General features: G+C 51.0%; 2 protein-coding genes across 7 annotated transcripts in view; one reads left to right on the top strand and one right to left on the bottom strand.

Annotated features, from left to right (window-relative positions):
• The window catches only part of MARCHF8 (membrane associated ring-CH-type finger 8), a 183,935-nt gene extending 175,281 nt beyond the window's left edge, over positions 1 to 8,654 (top strand). For 4 of the 5 annotated variants that reach the window (XM_057505797.1, XM_057505799.1, XM_057505800.1 and 1 more), the window contains 4 exons: positions 20 to 99; positions 2,554 to 2,734; positions 4,671 to 4,818; positions 5,236 to 8,654. In XM_057505797.1, coding sequence (XP_057361780.1) covers positions 20 to 99; positions 2,554 to 2,734; positions 4,671 to 4,818; positions 5,236 to 5,540 — 714 coding nt within the window. In that variant the 3' untranslated portion in view covers positions 5,541 to 8,654. Of the gene's footprint in view, positions 1 to 19; positions 100 to 341; positions 1,188 to 2,553; positions 2,735 to 4,670; positions 4,819 to 5,235 lie in introns of all 5 variants that reach the window. The other variant, XM_057505801.1, reaches the window with a different exon arrangement.
• Positions 8,655 to 13,082: 4,428 nt separating this feature from the next.
• The window catches only part of ALOX5 (arachidonate 5-lipoxygenase), a 51,360-nt gene continuing 44,640 nt past the window's right edge, over positions 13,083 to 19,802 (bottom strand). The window contains exons 8-14 of one of the 2 annotated variants that reach the window (XM_036919373.2): positions 18,688 to 18,891; positions 17,863 to 17,949; positions 16,172 to 16,350; positions 15,766 to 15,887; positions 15,296 to 15,330; positions 14,883 to 15,053; positions 13,083 to 13,687 (exon numbers count right to left, since the gene is read on the bottom strand). In XM_036919373.2, coding sequence (XP_036775268.1) covers positions 13,508 to 13,687; positions 14,883 to 15,053; positions 15,296 to 15,330; positions 15,766 to 15,887; positions 16,172 to 16,350; positions 17,863 to 17,949; positions 18,688 to 18,891 — 978 coding nt within the window. In that variant the 3' untranslated portion in view covers positions 13,083 to 13,507. Of the gene's footprint in view, positions 13,688 to 14,882; positions 15,054 to 15,295; positions 15,397 to 15,765; positions 15,888 to 16,171; positions 16,351 to 17,862; positions 17,950 to 18,687; positions 18,892 to 19,802 lie in introns of both variants that reach the window. The other variant, XM_036919372.2, reaches the window with a different exon arrangement.

Below are 19,802 nucleotides of genomic sequence, written 5' to 3'. Positions count from 1 at the left end.
TGGAGGTGTGTCATTGCAGGCCGGGGGTCCTCCGTTGGCATCGGCTCCAGTGTCCTTCTCTCGCACTTCTGTCACGCCATCCAGTCAGGACATCTGCAGGTAACACTCTGCCCCAGATGCTGCAGTGGTTCATGTGCATCCTGGAAATAAGTGTCAGCGTCTGTAGGTTCTCGGTTTTTCCCATTTGCTTAGGCAGTATGCCTTTGCTCTAAACAGTTGGCCCAGTTTCATGTTTGCTCACCAAGTTACCACACGGGTCTCGTTTTTTCACTTTGATGTCTGTTCTTTTCTAAACCTGTTTTTACTTTCTGTGCTTTTATTCCACTGTTCTCTGCATGCAGTTCCAGTGCAGTGTTTTCTGAGTGTTGTCACCACAGTCCCGTGCAGTCTGCTGTTGTCTTGAAAGCTCCTCAGTGCCAGAGCTCTCTGACACAAGGGCTCACTGTGACAGTTATATGTAAAGACATATTGCAGGCATCAAAGAGCAATTCCTGTGCATCAGAATGGGTCCAGGCCTTGAAGCCTGCTAAGAATACCAAAGCCAGAAGAACACTAAAGTTCTCAAAATCCTTAAATGATGTGGGTGAGAAGGACCAGCATACTTTGGAAAATTTTGACTATGTGGAAAGAACTTGCTCTGAAGGGAAGTTAATACTCTCTCAAGATCCATGTCTCAGAATTAGTAGGTTCCATCATAAAGAAAAAAGAACACTGAATCACAAGCCTTTTGGCAGTTCCAAATATTCTTGTATTTCATCTCTTTCTGTCAACCATTCAACTGCCTCAGAGGTGGAAGCTGGCAAGGGGGACATGCACATCCCTCTTCTGGAAGAAAAAGCAGATGGCGCGACCATGTCCAGAAGCCGGCGACTGCTCCAGTACCTGTTCTTGCTCTCGCATGGCTCCAGTGCCAGCAGCCTGCACAGGTTCCACGAGGTGGAGAGCTATGCTGCCCACCTGCGCACCACCAAGGCCTCCAGCGGGCTGGCAGGGAGCACGGGCTTCTGCTCCGATGAGATGGGAGACGACGACGTCTTTGAGGACAACTTATCTGCAAAATTGAAGAGCAAGGTCCTGCGGGCACCCCTCTGCTCAATGGAGAAGGACAGTGACCTGGACTGTCCTTCTCCCCTCTCTGAAAAATGCCCCCCCATTTCCCCTGTGTCCACATCAGGGGATGCCTGCAGGTTGGTTTGCCAAGAACCACCATTCCAGCATTCTCTGCTCCCCACACCTCATCTTGCTTTAATATGTGAAGTTTCAGGAAAATGAAGTAATGGGCAGTTGTAGACAATTATGGGTTAATAATTTTCTCCAGAAAGTAGAATATTGATATCATTTGAAAAACCAATCTTTATGACGTGGGTCCCAAGATAGTTTCACAAATGATAAAAGAGGAAGAAGCTACACATATTAAAGGCCAATCTGATGCTTCTCAACTAAAAATAAGTAGACTTTGCATAAAGAAATGGGAAAAAAAGAAAATAGTGTCTCCAGTGTTCTGGCTTTTAAGCATCAGCTGCCCCTCCCAGCATCATTTTTACCTGTTGCAGTAGGATGTGTGTGGGGAGAGGCTGTTCTTTAGCAGCTCCTTCCTTCTTTCTGACTTGGGTGCAGCTATTTCTGCCCAGGTTCCCTACTTTCTCTTCCTCTGTGCTGCATCTTTGGTCTCCAAAATCTTTCAGAAGTCACTTTTTGTCACCTCTCACACCTCCCTCATTCCAGCCTCTCCCCAGTCGCCCCTTTTCAGGGCCAGCTGTTACCTCTTTAACAATTGGCTCAGAAAACCTCTCTCACAGATGCAAATGGCTGAGAGCCTGGCCAAGGCCAGAGCCCAGCCCCTTTTGCGCCAGGTGTCCCAGTCTGCCGTCCAGCTGCTGGGAAAGACCCTTCTGTTTCTCAAAAGTCTGTTAAGTTCCTTGAAGTTAGTAGCCACATCCTATTGCATGTACCCTTAGAAATAATGAGTTCAAATGCTTACTTACTGATATGAGTGGTACTGAGAAAACAAATGAAATTGCAGCCCCTTATAAATGGATGTTTTAGGTCTGGGAGAGGTACTGTGACTTCTCTGAGGACAGAAATTTGTAGTTGTTGTTGTGTGCAGGTGAGGTCAATGATTATAGCTAAAAAAATTTCATCATTTTTAAGTCACTCTAATTTAGAAGGTAAAGTGCTGGTTTTGTTTTACACAGAAATTTTTCCTATAATTATTTTTACATCTTATGTTCTGAAAGATGCTTCCATGTTGCCTTAAGTTCACCTTTCAGTCAAGTTTTTAGTCTTACCAAAAATGGCTGCTTTGTCATTTCTTGTATCATTGTTTCCTCTCTGATGCCAAATGCCATCCAGACTTTCCATGTTGGTGCGGTAAGCTAGACACTTAGTTTGTAGTAATCATTCTCATTTGTGTTTGTATGTTTTTGTGCTTGTAATCATTTCTGTGATGTTTGTTTCTGAAAGTTTTCTTTGGGGGGATTGACCTTCCATTGAAGCGTCATCTTCCCTGTCGTGTGGCCCTCCTCCTAAAGACTGGCTTTCCTTCTGCTACAGGATCTGTCACTGTGAAGGGGATGACGAGAGCCCTCTGATCACCCCCTGCCACTGCACAGGGAGCCTCCACTTTGTGCACCAGGCCTGCCTGCAACAGTGGATCAAGAGCTCTGACACACGCTGCTGCGAACTCTGCAAGTACGAGTTCATCATGGAGACCAAGCTAAAGCCTTTGAGAAAAGTATGTGTCAGGCCCCCTTGGAAGGGCCTCAACCTCATGAAATGAGTACCCCTGGAGGAGTTAGCACCTTGGCCTGGAGAAAGCCATAGCTTGGTTGTGTTCATTTCTTTCATTGGGGCTGCGATACATTCGTGTTGTAGAGATCATTGTCTCTGCTTCTGATTTCCCAGTCCTACCCCTCAGGAGGAAGCTCTTTCTAGCCATTCAGTCATAATGTTTTCTCTTTCCTTCAAAGCAAGACTGCTTGCTTGTCTGTCAGTCATTTGGCCTTGACCACAGACTGTTTTGTGACATCTTAGCATTTAACTTTATATGTATTGTCTTGTCTCTGATTAGGGCGGTATATTAGACATTAGTATCTGTCCCCAGCACAGAGCACAGTGTAACATAGCAAATTTATTGGTATGTATAAGTATTTGCTGGTTGGGAGGGTGGAGGTGGATGGGAGAAAAAAGGAACCATGGGTCTTATGAGAAACACAACTCCTGTCAGGCCCCATGTCTCTGCTCCATCTGAGAGAGCCTCGTGTGGTGCTCACGTCCTGTGTAAACACTGACTGTTCAATGTGTTTCTCTTTGTGCTCAGCACATAAGGTTTTGTTTGGAAGAATAAAAGCCTTGTTCCTATTTCAAAAGTTCAATATGTAAGTTGCAAGGATAATCCAGCAGGCAGACACCAGCAAGTGCCAGTGCCAGTGAAGTGCTGAATTAAATGGTGGCAGAGCATATGCGACATCCAAAGAAGGGAATACTCACTGTAGGCTAGAGCCCGGGCCAGGCAGTGTGGCGGTAGCATCACAGAATGTTTGGATGTTGAAGCAGCTCTTGAAGGATCAGTAGGATTGGAGGTAAAGTAGAAGGAGTTCAGAGAGGTCAGATGTCTGTGGAGAAGAGCATACACCAAAAAGGTGAAAGGAAGCATTTCAGGGAAGTGTGAAAGGCTTAACTGAGTGTGTCTTAGGAGACAGTAGGAAATGAGGGAGCTGGGGACCATTTTAGGAAGGAAGCCAAATGAAGCTGCTGTAGAAAACACAGCAGGAAGCAGCCCAGATGTTAGAGAAGACATGCAAACCGTGAAACAGTGTTTTGCCTCATAAAAGCCTTTTAATTTCTTGGGTACCTATTCTGTGCTGGTCTCCCAAGTGAGTCTTACAGCACTTTAACCAATATAGATAATCCATAAGGCTCTCCTTTGAGTTTATCCTATGTAGAACTATCTGGAAAGGGCAGGCAGAGAATATGCAGAGTGTTTACACTTTGTTCTTTTTCTCTACCTTTATGTGTTTTCTTCTGATTTGGAAACCAGTAAATGAAAAAGAAAATTGGCTATTTGGAGTAAATTAATGAGCTCCTAAAGGAGATGGGACTGGCAGAGACTGCTTGTACCTGGAGCTCTTAGCACCGATTTCGAGCTGTTGCTGCCAAAGTAGCAGAGGACCAAAGAGTGAGCGCCTTCTGCCATCACCTTCACAATGCAGTATGACCCATCCGCTAGTGTGTTATGGCATCATCAGCCCTCTTCTACCCCTCATCCATGCCAGTCAGCAAGTCAGGGAGATTTGGAATGTGCCACCTGGGTCTCAGGCCAGCATGCTGTTTTCATCAGGACTGAAACCACAGACTCCTTTATTGAGCCATTTGATGTCTGCTTGCAAGAATAAGCAGACAGGGGGATTGCTGGTGGTGGTTCATAGCTCATCTCTTTCCCAGCTTCTTTTCATTGCATAGGAAGTTCGCTGTCAGCAGAATCCCAGTGCTTGGTACTTGGGTAAAGCCAAGTGGTTTAAAGAGAACGACTTGGAGCATTTGGGAGATTCATCTAGGTGGGAAAAGGGGAGGAGAGGAAAGCCAGTCTTCCCCATCTGCAGTGCTCTCACTGTTGTGGCCCTTTGGGGCTTTAAGCTTGCTCTTTATGCTCTGCGTGTTGTCTTTTCCAGTGGGAGAAGCTGCAGATGACGGCCAGTGAGCGCAGGAAGATCATGTGTTCAGTGACGTTCCACGTCATTGCCATCACTTGTGTGGTCTGGTCCTTGTACGTGCTCATCGACCGCACTGCAGAGGAGATCAAGCAGGGACAGGCAACAGGTACGTGCTTAGAACAAAAGGCGAGCTCAGAACAGAGGTCCTGGAAAGCACACTGGGGTCTTAGGACTGGAACATTATTCCAGGTTGATTTTCAGGTCAGACTTCAAATGTCTGGGCTTCTGGAGGGGGCATCAGTCATGAGGCACTGAGCATCCTTTTTGGATATTTCTCTTGCTGTGGTAGTATTTAAAACCCAGTCAGAAGAGACAAAATCAGAGGGAGAGAGAATCTCCATGAGCTGCCTCCTGAAGAGCATGATAAAAGGGAGGGGACACCATCTTCCTCCCCGCCTGTGACAAAGCAAGATTTGATGAGCTAAGAATCTACTGATTAGGGGAAGTTCATAAGTTGTGTTTTGTCTACATTAGATCTTAAATAAGATCTGCTGAGAGGCTAACTGAATTTTTTCCCTTCCAGGTATCCTAGAGTGGCCCTTTTGGACTAAATTGGTGGTTGTGGCCATTGGCTTTACTGGTGGACTTCTTTTTATGTATGTTCAGTGCAAAGTGTACGTACAATTATGGAAGAGACTCAAGGCTTATAACAGAGTAATCTATGTTCAGAACTGTCCAGAAACAAGAAAAAAGAATATTTTTGAAAAATCTGCACTAACAGAGCCCAACTTTGAAAATAAAGATGGATTTGGAATCTGTCATTCCGACACAAACTCTTCTTGTTGCACAGAACCTGAAGACACTGGAGCAGAAATCATTCACGTCTGATTGTGTGGAGGGTGTAGTTTTCCTGGACATCCGTGAACAGCTGAAGGAAATTGTTTACTGCCAATTGTGTACCTTTTCCTAACGTCCTTTAAGAGCATAGCCTGGGCTGGTGACTGTTTTTAATGGCTTCTCTTTTTCTAAACCCTCCTTAGTGAATCTCTCAGAAAGCCCCCGCCAAGCCCGTGCACAGCTGGGTTGCACTTCTGCCAGCATGTCTGTGGGAGGGCAAGGTGGGAGACTCCACAACGGGGAGCTGGCTGGGTTCTGGCCCATGGTCTCAAGCAGAATGAGAGAATGAAGTGCCAAACCTGAGGGAAGAGCAGGAGCAGGGTGGCACGTGGGCCCCGAGGCACAGCTCTTCAGTTGGTGGCAGTTCCCACTCTCGAGGGAAGTGTTTGGGAACATCTTGCCACATTCCTCTCCTCAGTAAGGGGGGCTCGGGGAGACAAGCTCCCTCTGCCAGTGCCACCACGGGCGGTTTCCCTGAGCAGGTGGGCTCTGGTGCTCTGGGCATGGTGGCAAGTGATTCACTAAGCAAACAGCACTTTATAAAAAGAGAATCTTTATTTTGTAATATGTGTGTCCAGTGGGATTGACATTTAAAAGAACGTCTCATTTAGAAACCTTCCCTTCATGACCCTGATTATCTCTTTTATGTTGTAGTAGATCTAAAACCCTTTTGCCTTATATATTCTAAGAAACATGACATCTACTTTGTATCCTTAAAAGGTACTTGTGACTATAAAATAGGACAAATAGGCCTGAGGCTTGTTTTTTTTAATCACATTTCATGGGAATTAACAACAGATGCTATATGGCAATTTGAACATAATTCCTGTGGCTTCAAGCCTGTTTTATGATAATTCTGTATGTTGTAGGTCTGCTTCAGATATTTCTTGTCAACACTGAAAAAGAAGGGTTTATGAGATCTAAAGGAAAAGAAGTAATTAGGACAAAACTGAATATTTTAAAACCATTCATGTACAGACAAACCTCTCCAGTTTGTGCTGGCTTCACATGTAGGGTACACAGTACTGCCTGGCTCGGGTGTGACCCTGCAGGTGCTGCGGACTGCCTGCTGCTTTGGACAGCTTCTGCTCCTGGGAGGTTCTGTGGATTACTGCCCAGGCAGAGAGACAGATGGGCTGGCTCTGGGACAGGGGCCAGGAGTGAGCACCAAACTACCATGGGCCGCTGTGTCACTGCCCCCCAGCCACAGCCCCTGTGCATTTGTCGCCTTAACAGAGAGGATCCTTTAGGGCCCTGGTCCAGCAATCAGTCTCTTTTGTCATCAGGGATTATCTCCATACCATTTTTTATAAACAAGACCAAAATCTCTGCCATCAAATGGCTTTTGTCCCTTTAAAAAGTCTGCTTAAAATTATGTTTTCAAAAACCAGTTTCATTGTGCCAGGCAAATAAGAATTAATTCCAGGAAAACAGGGCAGGAGGGTCTGCAGTGCAGCATGGGAACGTATGCCCAGAGACTTACTCTGCAGGCGACTGCATCTGCAGAGCCCCTCTGTGGGGTGAGCTGCCTGGGGGTCTCCACCCTCTGAGCCTTAGGTGCCTCATGTGTCCTGTTAGAAAATGATGAAGCAAACACAAGATAATTCCTTTGCCTTTCAGTGTGGAAGTGCTATGGTTTGTTTTGAAAGCTGGGAGGAAGCTGAGCTCTCTAAGCTCGGGGCAGGGGAGGTGGGTGGGGGCACATGTGCTAGCAGGCTTTGCCCTGCCATCTGCCACCCAGTCTGACTCAGCCTGGGGACACCAGGCAGCTATAAACTGTCCACTCAGGGGAGCTGAATCCAGGGTTGGCCCTGCGTGTGCCCTTTAGGAACTTGCCAGACAAGTGGCCTTGTCCTCACCACCTTCTAATAGCAGATGAGTAATTAAGTGAAGACATCTACCCTGATGGAACCCCTTATGCTTAAAATTATGAGATTTCCTGTCGAGAGGAAAGTGTGCTTGGGTGGGGATAACCTCTGGGCAGCCCACCCACTGTGGCTGGCACCCGCCCATGGCAAAGGTGCCCTTATGACAGCGACTGTGGTGTTGCTCCCATGCCTAACCAGATGTCATGTGAAGCTCTCTCACCTTTTCAGAAAGGCCTAGGTCCATCTCCTCACCTTCAGTCAAGCTTCTAAAAGCCCTCTGCCTGTGGACAGTCCGTCCCACATCTTTCTTTCCTCTCTTGGAGTGGCACAGATGCCCCCTGCCTTTCTCTTTTCTTGTAGGTTCTAGTTCAGCACCTCTGACCTCTTGGTCCCAGCTCTAATCTCTACCCTGTGGTGACTCGCAGTGAAGAGAGAAGCCCTGGCAGGGCTGTGCTGTGCTGCCATCTAGTGGCAGCAGTGGATCTGCACGTGGCCCCTTAGTCTGTCAGCTTGCCCTCGGGGTTCTTTTGCAGGGTATTCATTCCTGTTGCCCCTCATTTTTCACCTGGCTTTGGTGAGAGGATGACACTTGGCTGAACCCTGTAGAAATGGGGATGAGCTTGTAGATCTCTCGGCCAGGCAAGGGAGAGAGGGAAGTGGCTTCAAGGATGTCGCCAGCCAGCCCGCTCTGGTTTAGCCTTTACATCCTCAAAAGTTACAGTACAACTCGAGAGCTTCTGACCTCAGCTTTGGATTTCATGCCTAAGTTTGAGAACTTCCTGGAGACTGTAAAAGGCCTCTTCTTTCTCCAGGCCTGCCACTGTCTCTTTCTTTTTTGCCTCAATCCGTTCTTTTCAATCTTACGGGTCTAGTTTCCAAACTGCTGGTGTGCCCTCCCTGCCGTGGCCATGCAGGCCCCAGGCAGAGCATCAGGTAATGCCTGTATGCTGCTGCTGCCTGGTGGGAGGCGGCAGGGCTGGAGGGGCACGGGGAGCAGTAGGCTAGAGGTCCACTATGCTGTGGATTTGGCCTGATACAGGACACTTTCCCTTCTGGATCTGATTTGAAATATGCAGCTTCCATTTAGCCCAAGGAAAGACCAAAATGTAGGGAAATAAAAGCGTTTATCTTCGTTTTGGAAGTAATTAAGTTGTGCAGCTCATCACCTATTTAGATGCAATGTTTATAGCAATGTTTATAGAGAGTTGATTGTTAATAAAAACCAAATTTACACTGGCATGTGTGGTGTCATTTCTAAAAGGCACTTCACATTTGACATTTTTTGTGACTTAGAAAGTTTCTAGTTCTCTAAATGTCTAGTTCTGTATTTTGTGTATGTTCACTTTCTCAGTATTACCACTTGAATAATTAATTCTCTGTTGGGGGGGTTGCATTATACACGGGGGGGGGGGCTGTTTACTTGCAGCAATAAAGTGTTTCTTTAAAAAGGGAAGTGTTTTGCCATGCAAGTGTTTTCCTGCAAGGAGGTGGAGTCGTTGGCAGGCACTCCAGTGGTCCTGCCCCCCTTTCCTGGCTCCTCTGGCTTGCATGTCAGGGAGGATGGCTCCCTCGACACTCATGGTGGGGGGCAGGGTGGGCTTGGGAGGTTGTGTGGGCCTGGGAGGGACACTGAGGCAGTTAACGCAGCTGTGCTTGTTTCAAACATCCAGGCTATCCTTGGATTCACTGCATTGAGTGCACAAACACTTCTCTCTTGAAACACTGAGCGACAGCACAGCTGAGTGAGCAAAGCAGGGAGGACCAGCAGGATAGCTAGCGACTGCCTAGCTTGGCTGCATGCACTGGCTTCTGATGGCACTTTTCCAAGTAATGGCAGTGCCACGGAGCCTCCAAGCTCAAGACTGCAAACTGCTCACAGTGCTGAGGGCGGGCGCTAGGCTTTACCTGTGTACATGAGGTGAGAGGAGGGAGGCTGGGACTGCCCCAGACATATGTATCCTTGGTGAGCTCCAAGTTAAGGACAGCCCAAGAGGTGCTTTGCCAAGTATCATCCTGTACAAGCTCGGCAGAGAAGAGGTCCCCAGAACTGCATGGAGCCATTGAGGCTTCTAAGGGGAAAGTGAGTGCACAGCTGGTGAACCTGCTTTGGGACGGGGAAGCCAGGATGCCTCCTGAGCTCAGGTGCTCTACCACAGGTTGGAAGGCGTGGGGCAGAGGGAGGAGCTGAAAGAGAAATCTGCTTCCATAAGAATGCGAGGTGAGGACTGCCAAGAGGAGACTCTCTACTTTTGGGACTTAATGAGTTTATCGAATATGGCTGAAGAAACACAGTATGGGATCTTGTTGCAGGCAAGCTCAAGACCGTGCTGCCCCCAGACCTTCTGTCCCTTTGACACCAGCCACAAAGAGATAGGGTGTTGGACCTGCCGCATGGCACACCTCTAGGGGGCACTTTCAAACCTCTGTGTCGGGGTGGCAAACTGCTTGCAGACCAGCATCCTGTTTTGTAAATAAACTTTCAGGCATACAGCTGTGTCCATTCACTCACACACTGTATACAGCTCATTTTTCTGCTACAGTGGCGAAGAACAGTTGGGACAGATCCTATTGTCTACAAAGCCTAAAATATTTACACATAACCCTTTATAGGAAATGTTGGGCAGCCCTTGGTCTGTATGAATGCAATGCCCCTAGAGTTGGTGCACAGCCGCATGGTGTCAGCAGTGAAGATGAGCTCCCTCCATGGCCTGTCCTCCTGGCTTCTTAGCGTCATAGTGACCAGGAGTCCTGCTACACTCAACACGGCTGGATCTGGAAAGAGCTGTTCCTCTGGGGGTGGCAGGGCCCAGCCCCTCAGCCATCAGAGAAGCCTGCTTCCCTGCCTTTCCAAGCTGCTTCTTGGAGCTGAAATGAGAGGAGCAGAGCTCAGACTCTACTGGCGTAATATCAGCACACACTCCCCGGGACTGAGCTGGCCTGGCCGTGGTGTCTGGCACTGCTGTGGCAGAGTCTGCAAGGCTGCTGGGGTGAGATAGGAAAAAGGCAGCATAGGTTTTGTGTGAGAAGGGGGAAGGTCCATTGTCCTTATCCCCCTTTGCTGTTAAAAGTCCTTTTATGAAATGGTGATGATAGTACATGGTTGCTCTTGGTGGGGGTACTTTCTGTTGACTGGTTGGTTCCTATCAACAAAAGCTTGGTAACCCAAATGTCCCTCCAGATTTTCTCTCAAAACTTTTCTGGTCCAGAAAATCCAGTCTTCTGGGAACCCTGGTCCAGGGCCAGGAGGTTTCCTTAGCCACAGGAGGTATGGTCCCCCAAGGACTGTGTGAGCACCTGGGTCATGCACCTGGAAGAATGCCCATAGTCTTTAAGTGGTCTGTGCTTCCCCCGCCCCCCACGTCTCCACCTGCCACTCCAGCCTGACCCCACATATAGCTGGGAAACTGAGGCCCAGAAGGACATTGTTCTGTCACTGAGAGCCTCTCTGACTCAGGGCTTTCCTCCCACCCACCCTCAAGATCTCAGCCAGTTTCTGGGATGTCTGGGAGGAAATACAGCCAAGTTCCAATTCTTCCACCCCCGCTCATTCAGCCCCACAGAGGCCCAGGCCCAAGGGATGGCACTGAGATCTCTGGGCTCATCCCGCCATTTCGGATGGAGGAAGGAAGGTTGTTGAGTTGTAGGAGGGAGGTTGTAGAGTTCCCAGGAGCAGCTCTGCTGGGTTGAATTAGCAGCTACCTGAGCAACTTCTGTTCTGTTGGAGTCCTGCCTCCCAGAGGCCTGGTGGCAAAGGCTTTGTTGCTTCAGAGGCCTTTGAAGTAGATTCTTAAAAAGGAGATGGAAGGTACAGAGGTGCAGATCACCCAAGGGCATCACAGAGCACGGGCTTGGCCCCTCAGGCTGGTGGCCTGTCATGGGCTCCCGATCTTCCCTGAGCTTCAGTTTACTCGCCTGACGGGGCTGACCATCCCTGCCACCCCTGTTCAAAGGTAGCTTTAGAGATCAAGGCAGTGCTGGTAAGCCACCTGGTTTCCCTTTTTAACAGATACACCTGAGGCTGCCGCCTCCATGCCAGGAAGCCCAGCAGGCCATGTGGACGCGTGGGGAGGTCGTCCTCCCCCTCCCCTCCCCTCTCCTGGGGCTCCAATCACGTGCATGATAAACCTTCTGGCATCGCCCCATAGATCTGAGGCTCTGTTCATGTAAGAAGAATTCTCTGTTCTACAGATTGGGTCATTTCTATTGATCTAACTTCAAGTTCACTGTCTCTCCGTTCTGTCATCTGTTCTGCTATTAAGCCCATTCAGTTATTTTTTCACCAGATATTTTTCTAGAATGTCCATTTGGTGGTTCTTTGCCCCTTCCTCCTCCCGCTTCCCTTCTCTTCCCTCCTCCTCCTCTTACAATGCATAGTTCTCTGCTGAGACTTCCTATCCTTTCATAAATTGGTAGCATATTTCCTTTAACTCACTGAACACAGGTATAAAAGTCTTCATTAAAATCTTTGTCTACTAATTCTAACATCTGGATCATCTTGTGATTAGTTTCTGTCTGTGGTCTTTTCTCTTGAGACCAGGTCACGTTTTCCCAATGTTCTGTATGGCTGAATGATTTTGGATTGTGTTTGGCTATTGTGAATGCTACTTTGTACAGATTCTGAGTTCTCTTATGCTTCTCTGAAGAGTGTTACATTTTTTTTAGCAAGCAGTTAATTTGGTTGAACTTAAACTAAAAACTGTTTTAAAGCTCAAATCTCAGCTTAGTTGTTTTATGCTCAATTGAGCTGTTTGCAGTTTGCCCTATGCAGGATGGTAGGAAGTCTGGGCCAGTAAGGGGCTGGACCTCAGTCTCTCTAGTACCCACCTCAGTGGCAAGTGTCCTCAGTACTTGTGGTTTCAGGAACACACATACCTTCTCTGTGCCACGTTGGCCCTCATGGAAGCCTTTCACCTAGACGTTGAGTGCTGGCTGCCACACTGAGTGCACCTTCCAGTCATTCTGGAGACCCTGCTGATCTGATTCTGAAGCTAGAGGCTTGGGATTATGAGGTGGGCATGTGTGTGGGAGGAAACAGTGGATGGCCATGCCAAGCTCAGGGCTGGCTCTGCCTTTTGGGCCTGGGGAAAGAAAATGCATTTTTACAAGTTATTTTGAGTCCTCTGTTACAGGGGAAAACTGCTCCCAGCTCCTGAGACAATGCCTGGAATCTGTAGGTTAGGTGCCCTGCCAGGAGAAAAATGAGGGAGCAGCAAGCTGATACCTTACACCGGACCTGGGCCAGCACAGGGGCACAGAAATCGGTAAGGTGAGATCTCTGTCCTCCAGGGGCTCTGGTTCCAAGGGAGAGACCATGTGGGTCTAAACAGAGGTTTAGACAAAACCGTGGGGGATAGAGAAGCTCTATCTGGGCAGTCATGAGGGGATGACATTTGGGGTGTGTTCTGAAGAAAGATAAAGGCTTTCTAGACAAAGACGAGAGAAAAGTACCTTCTATCCAGATTTGGGGGAGGGAGGAAGGTTTGGCCTAGTTGGAATCACAACGGTTCTGGCTTTTTTATTGGGGGGAATGTGAGTTGTTTGGAGTGACTGGGACATAGCATGTGGAAGACTTGTTTTAAATGCATTCCATTGTTTTATAACAACTAATTCTTAGTTCATTCAACAAGAATTTGGGCGCCCACTGTATGCAAGAAGTTAGACTAAGTAAGCATAAAAGAACAGAATAATCATTTTATTGTCTCCAATAGAACAAACGTCTGTCAGGTATCCTGTTGCTGTGACTGCCTGGTGTGGAAGCACCGAGCTAGGTCTAGGGCAAGAAGCCTCAAAGTCCTGTGTAGGGAGGGTCCCTGCAGTGTTTACACACTTTGATCAAAGTATGGGATTCATTAAAGATTGAGGAATAAACAAGAAAATGCACCAAAGCTTAGCTATAATGTGACCCAACCTGGGGCAGCCTCTGGTGTGAAGCCAGTCAGCCTGGGACCTGAGGGCAGAATTCTCAGGAATCTTGGAGGGCCTTGGAGGAGCCAGATTCCAGGGGGCTGGCCCACCCAAGCAGGCCAGAGTCTGGGTCCTAAGCTCTCAGGCCACTGGCCGTCCTGCAGGAAGACTGGCTCAGGTGGCCACTCAGATGGCCACGCTGTTGGGAATCCTGTCTGGGGACAAGTAGTAATAAGGCAGCTTCTTGTTCTTGTTGCGCTCGGCGATCACCCTGACGATGGCATCAAGGTTTTTGCGGAATTGGGCCATAGCCTCCTTTATAGGCCTCTCGACGAAATGCTCCTCTGGGTACATGCCCAGGAACAGCTGAGGGCCCAGACATGGACAGACAGGTTAATCTGTGACAAGGTGATGCAAACTGCTTTGTCCTATCCCAGAGCCCATCCATTGGTAGGTGAGGAAGTGAGCACGTGCTCATCCCCCCATCTCCATGCTCTGACACCTGCTGAGCCCCAGACACTCCTGGGCGGGCCTTACGGATGCATGGGGAAAGAGCTGTCCTGCCGCAGGGTGGCTGTAAGGACATGCGGCCATGCAGGTGAACGTGGAGGCCACTGGTGGTTCCAGCTGTGTGGCTGTGCACTCCTGCCCAGCCTGTCCTGTGCAGCGCTCCTACCTTCCTAGCTGGGCTCCAGGTGGCAGGGACTGGGAGGCCAGAGCTGGCCTTCTCTTCTCCAGCAGAGGACAGCACAGGACAACAAAGGAGGCCCTTTTGGGGTGCGCTCATTTGCACACACATAGATGTCTGTTTTATTGCTTTTTAATTTGTTTAAAACTAGACATGTCTTTTAAACAACTATTAGATTGTTAAAATTGGAGAGTTTCACACCCATGGCTGGAAAGGGTAGGAGAAACATATGCCATTGCTAGGATTTTGGATTTAGTTTGTGGGGGGCAGTTCAGTCTCAACATTCTTTGACCAAGAAATTCCTCTACAAGGAATGTATCCTCTGGCTCTATAGACCACATGTGGAAAGACACATATACAAAGATGTTAGTGAGGGACCAACACATTATCAAAGTCCCCAAAGCAACTTATATGCCCATGAAAATGCCCATGGGTCTGGGGCTTGTGCCCTGGCATAGTCCTTCTGTGCATCCCTGATCTGATGCCACGGGGTGTGTCTGAGGTACTGGCTCCCTAGTGTTGCTATCAGGTCGAACAAGGTGTACATGCATGGGAATGAATGGGGGGCTATCCAGGAGATGTGGGATGCTAGGGAGAAACCCCCATGAAAGACCTTTGTCAATAGCTGGGGTGGTGGTGTGCCCAGTGGGGAGTGTCACTAGTCAGCAGAGTCCCCCGCTCTCCTGCCCCACCCACCCTGAGTTCCACCCAGGCTCAGGCCTGAGGACCCTGAGGGCCCTTCTAGCTTTGAAGTCAGGATTCCTGGCCTGCAGGTGTCCAGCCTGAGCCGTGGATCAGAAAGCCCTGAGGTTGAGGACAGGCTAAACCTATGTGATCTGCCTGCCAGACGGCAGGACAGCCTCCGGGCCTCACCTCATTTTCCTGGAACTGGCTCAGCGCCCACACAGCACCCAGATGCCAGCAAGAGCGGCCACGGTCTGGCAGTGTGGCCACGATCTGCTCGATGGTGACCATACCCTTGGCTGTGGGTGGCGGGGCTCGCATGGTTGGGGGAGCATTGGGGATCCAGGAGCACCAGTCGTACTGCAGGGGCAACCATGGTCACGTGTGGGCACTTCCTCAGCCAGCAGCCCCCCACATGCCCGACAGGGAGGGCGGAGGCCAGTCGCCTCCCGTGCCTTCTCCCGCTCCAGCAGGGCCAGGCAGCCTGCCACTGAGACTGCCTGAAGTCTTCCCTGCAAAACTAGGAAGAGGGGTGGCCCCACCCCCACATCAGGAGTGGTCTGGTGGTTTCCCGCCCAGAGAGCCCACCTGCCCTTGCCCACCTGGCCGAAGTTCACCGCTGCATGCTGGGCTGAGGCTGTGAAGATGACCACGGTCAGGTACTCCGACAGCTTCTCCCTGGTCTTGATGGACTTGGGGAAGCCTGAGGCAGAGCCATTCAGTGGCTGAGGCCTGTTCCCTGGATGGGTGGATGACTCGCAGGCACCCCCCAACCCCACCCTGTCCCTGGTTCCCACACCCATGTGTGGGGGGGCCAGGCATGGGCGAGACACGCTGGGAAGGAAGAGCTCCTTGGCCTTTGTTCCTGCTCTTTCTCACGTGGGCTCTCAGGGGCCACAGAAAGCCTCTGAGATGTCCCTGTGAGGCACACTGGTGGTCAGGGGTCCCGTGGGGACTCTGGCCCCAGCACCAGGGGCTAAGGGGGATGCCAGGGAGCAGCGTTGCCTAAGACAAGCCCTAGGTGCAGGGAAGAGCAGAAGAGAGGCCCAGAGGAGAGCTGGGCACCCCCTACCTGAGGCCTTCTTGCCCCGCATGCCATACACGTAAACGTCATTCACAAAGTCCTGCAGCTCCTGGTCCTCCGCCACCACCTGGTCACTCTTGTAATAGATGCCCACCACCTCAGCCGTGAACCTGGTTTGGGGGGGCCCGTCTAGGAGTGGGTGACCCAGCCAGGATCTGCACAGCTGGTGCTCCTGCACCCCAGGGCTGGGCCACGTTGGTGACCCTGTCACTCCTTAATGTCCAGACTCCGGCCAACACCCCCTTCCCCCAGCCCTGCATACCCCCATTCCCTCCATCATTGTCCTGACAATGGGGCCAGGACCCTGGCCTACGAGTCAGCTGTCCGGGCACCTGGCCCAGCCCTTCGCGGCCATCAGGGACAGAGCAGTCCTGCAGCCCCAGAGTGCACTCACGTCTTGATGGCCTCCCACACCAGGAGCCCGTCGTCCCGGTAGAAGTAGTAAGGGATGTCCTCTGCGCTGTCCATACCCCGGGCCTTGATGGCCTCAGGGAAGCACAGGGAGCTGTAGGTCAGGTCCTGCATGGCCCTCTGCACCATCTGCACGTGCCCACCGCCCCCTGTGGCGTTGGCCTGGAGTGGGGGGAATGCCCTGTGAGCAGCAGCTGGCTCCCCCTCTCCAGCCTCCCAGCCCTGGAGTGCAGCGTGAGAAACTGGAAGGGGAAGGGGGGTGGCCAGGGAGGTGGGGCAGGAGGGGTGTTTAACAGAAACAATGCCAAGGGCAGCCCGGGGAGGAGGTGACAGGGAAGCGCTTCAGCCCCATCTAACGCAATGCGCTGAAGTGGAGGGGCGTGTGTGGGGCCTGGGTCAGCAGCAGGCAGGAGGGTCAGGCTCCTGTTCCCAGGAGGGCAGCGGGGACAGCTGGCAGATTGTGGGGCCTGGGCTGGGGTGGCCCTCAGGCCTGCGCTGGTGCTGAGCACAGGCTGCCCAGAGTCTGAGCACTGCTCTCAGCAATGTGATCTTTGGGCTAAAGAAAGGGGGCGGCCACAGCACCCAGAACCCACACAGCTCTGTTGAGGGCCTGTTGTGTGCTTGGGGAGATGCACAAGGAGAGGTTCTGATCCTCATCCAGCTGTGAGGGGCAGGCACACATGCTCACAAGTATGTCAAGCACACACACACATACACACACACGCACACATGTGGTGGTCTTCAAGGGAGGACCTGGGTGCCAGGGTGCCGACACTGGTTCCTGGGGTCATCTGACCCAAACAAGACCAATCAGAGTACTTTGTTTCTGGACGGGAGCCGACGGTCACTGCATGTGTGGGGACACGAGCCTGGAGCTCCATGTCCGAGGTCCCATCCCCCCGCCCTGTGGATGACCCTGTCTGGGCAAATGAAGCTGACACAGTTTAAAGAGGGAAGAATGCCAGCCAGTGTGTCTGTGTCCTGGGTACATTACTTGAGTCTCCAGGGCCATTTTGGTCTGCGTCTTGCTCAGCCTAGCTGTGTCCAGGTATATGGGACAATACATTTCCTTTCCAGCTTCAGCCAGTTTGAGTTGGGTTTTGTCATTTGCAACCCAAGCTGTGGCTAAGCCTTAGTGCACATCTGGCTGGCTCACCAGTGGGAGGTGGGAAAGGAGGCAGGTCAGGGTTGAGGGTTACCGTGAAGGTCCAGGCTTGGTAAGGCTGCAGCGGGTGCTGCCTGGGAGGGTGTGAGGGTGGGGAGGAGGGCCCTGAGGGCCTGGAAGTGCAGGGGGTGGGATGCTGTGCTCGGAGGGACAGGCAGCAGAGCGGGAGCGGAGACACAGCTCTCTGGCCCCGAAGAGGGAAGGAGATGTGCCAGGAGGCAGGATCTACACCCGCAGGCCAGAGGATTGCGGGGGAGGTGAAGTGGGGGAGAGAGAGAGCACGGTTGGTGGTGAGCAGCAGGGGACAGTAGTCCCGTGGCTGGTGGGGTTGGGGGATGGATGGCCAGAGACCCAGCTGTACTCAGGGCTGCAGCTTCCCACCTTCCCAGGCCCCCGCCGGCATGCTGCCTATGGTGGGTCTCCTGAGAGGAAATCTGTATCTCAGGTGGGGGGAGGTTCTGAAAAGTGGGTTAGGCTTTTCCCTGTGTGGAGGGGTGGGAAGCACCCACCTTGTCAAAGAGGCCATACTCGCAGATGAGCTGCTCGCGGGCCTTGGTGTTGATGGCGATGGTGAACCGCACGTGTGCTACCAGGAGCTGGTGGGGGAGCGAGGAAGACCTCAGAGAAGGCTGGTCTGTGGCTTCTCAGGGGCCCCCAGGGCCCTCAGCACGCCCTCCTCAGTCCTGGGGAGGGGTGATGCTAAGTCTCTCAGAGAAGGCCGAGGCCCACAGGCTGCTCTTCACTGCTGAGCAGCCGTAGGAGGCTGGGGATGTAGCTTTGACACTTAGTGATAATGGTCATGATAGGAATGATAATAGTCAACAGTTGGGTGGAGTTTAACTGTGTGCCAGGCACTGCTTTAAGCTTTCTGAATTTGTTAACTACTTTAATCCTGATGGTAATACTACGAGCGAGGCAGGTGTGCTATTTTGATCTGTTTTACAGAGGGGGAAACTGAGGCATATAGAGTTTATTTTTAGCCTGCACTCACCCCAGCTGACAGTGCCAGTAGGATTTGGGGAGACAGAAGGGAGAGACAGTGGAGGCTGCTGTCTGGGATCAGGTAAGAGTCACACGGAGGTTACTTGCCTCTTCAAACTCTGCTCCCAGGCCAGCCAGGGCCCCTGTCAGACCCGGTGCTGTGTCCTCAGGAACCAGAGACTCGGAGCTCTGTTTCCTGGGGCATTCCTGCCCCTGTGCATCTCTCCAGGTGTCCCTCTCTGCTGGCCACTCCCAGCCACAGGCCTGTGGGGGTCAGTGCCCTGCCTCCCTCCCTCCTGTCACCCCATATCCAGGTGCCCTCCCACACCAGGTGAGGCAATAGCTTGATGTACCTTGAAAATGGGGTGCACGGCAGGCAGCTGGCGGTACATGGCAATGCCAAAAACTTCAGACACCAGATGTGTGCGCAGAAGGTGGGTGATGGTCTGGTGGATGTGGAAGTCACTGGAGCGCACCCAGATTTTGGCCAGGAGCCAGTCATATTTTGCATCCGAAGGGAGAAAAATGGGGTTCTCATCTCCTGGGACTTGGTTGAGCTGATACATTGGAGAAAGAAAACAAAATATATTGCAGTATTTTGCTCCGGACTATAACTCTAAGAGAGCCTTGTCTCAGGAAATTTCTGGAGGAATCCAAGTTTCTTCAGCAATAACCTTTGAATCATGAGAGGAGGGCAGAGGGCCCAGGGTCCATATTCCTAGTCCCAGCTCCTCACTTACTCCCTGACTCTGGACAACTTAGTGATCTTTCTGAGCCCCAGTTCACCATCTGTGATAAGGGGACAGTTACCATTGGAAGTGAGTAGGACAGCTGAAAATCTCAGCAAGGAGTGAGGTGCCCTGGTCCCCCCCTCCGCCTCTGCCCATCTCTCTTGCCCTCCAAGTGTCTGCCCACTTTTCTCCCTGCTGTTTTTCCATCTCTCACTTTCCGTTCCCCTGCTCTTCCCTGAGATGCTGCTGTCCCCAGGCTCTGCCTCTGTGCTCCTGACTTCCCTTCTTGCCCTCAATTAGTAACTCCAGTTCTCAGGGCTCAAGGACCTTCAAGATGTACCATCCCAGGTCACAGTCACGTGAGCCCAAGCCCATGGCCATGAGTCTCCTGTGGTAGAGACAGGGCTTGTCTTCCCCTTTCCAGCTTCAACCCCACACTGGGGCCAAGGTGGCTTTTTTTTCTAAAATGCAGATCATGTCATGTCAATCAATACCTGTTTAAAGACACCCAGTCACTTCTTAATGCCAGAAAATAAAGCCCCTAAAGTCCATGGTCTGGCTGTTGATACCTCTGCAGACATCCCTACATTTGGATGTCCCCATCCACCAATTCCCTGGTCCCCAGCTTTGCTATGACAACAGCCACTTGAATTCATTGTGCCTGGCACAACTTCAAGACATGACAGTGTGATTGGCATGTGAGCCTGCAAGGTAGACACTGTCATGACCCCATCATT

This window comes from Manis pentadactyla, chromosome 8 (assembly GCF_030020395.1).
Source record: "Manis pentadactyla isolate mManPen7 chromosome 8, mManPen7.hap1, whole genome shotgun sequence".
Taxonomy (NCBI): Eukaryota; Metazoa; Chordata; class Mammalia; order Pholidota; family Manidae; genus Manis; species Manis pentadactyla.
This window is presented reverse-complemented; position numbering and strand designations above follow the sequence as displayed.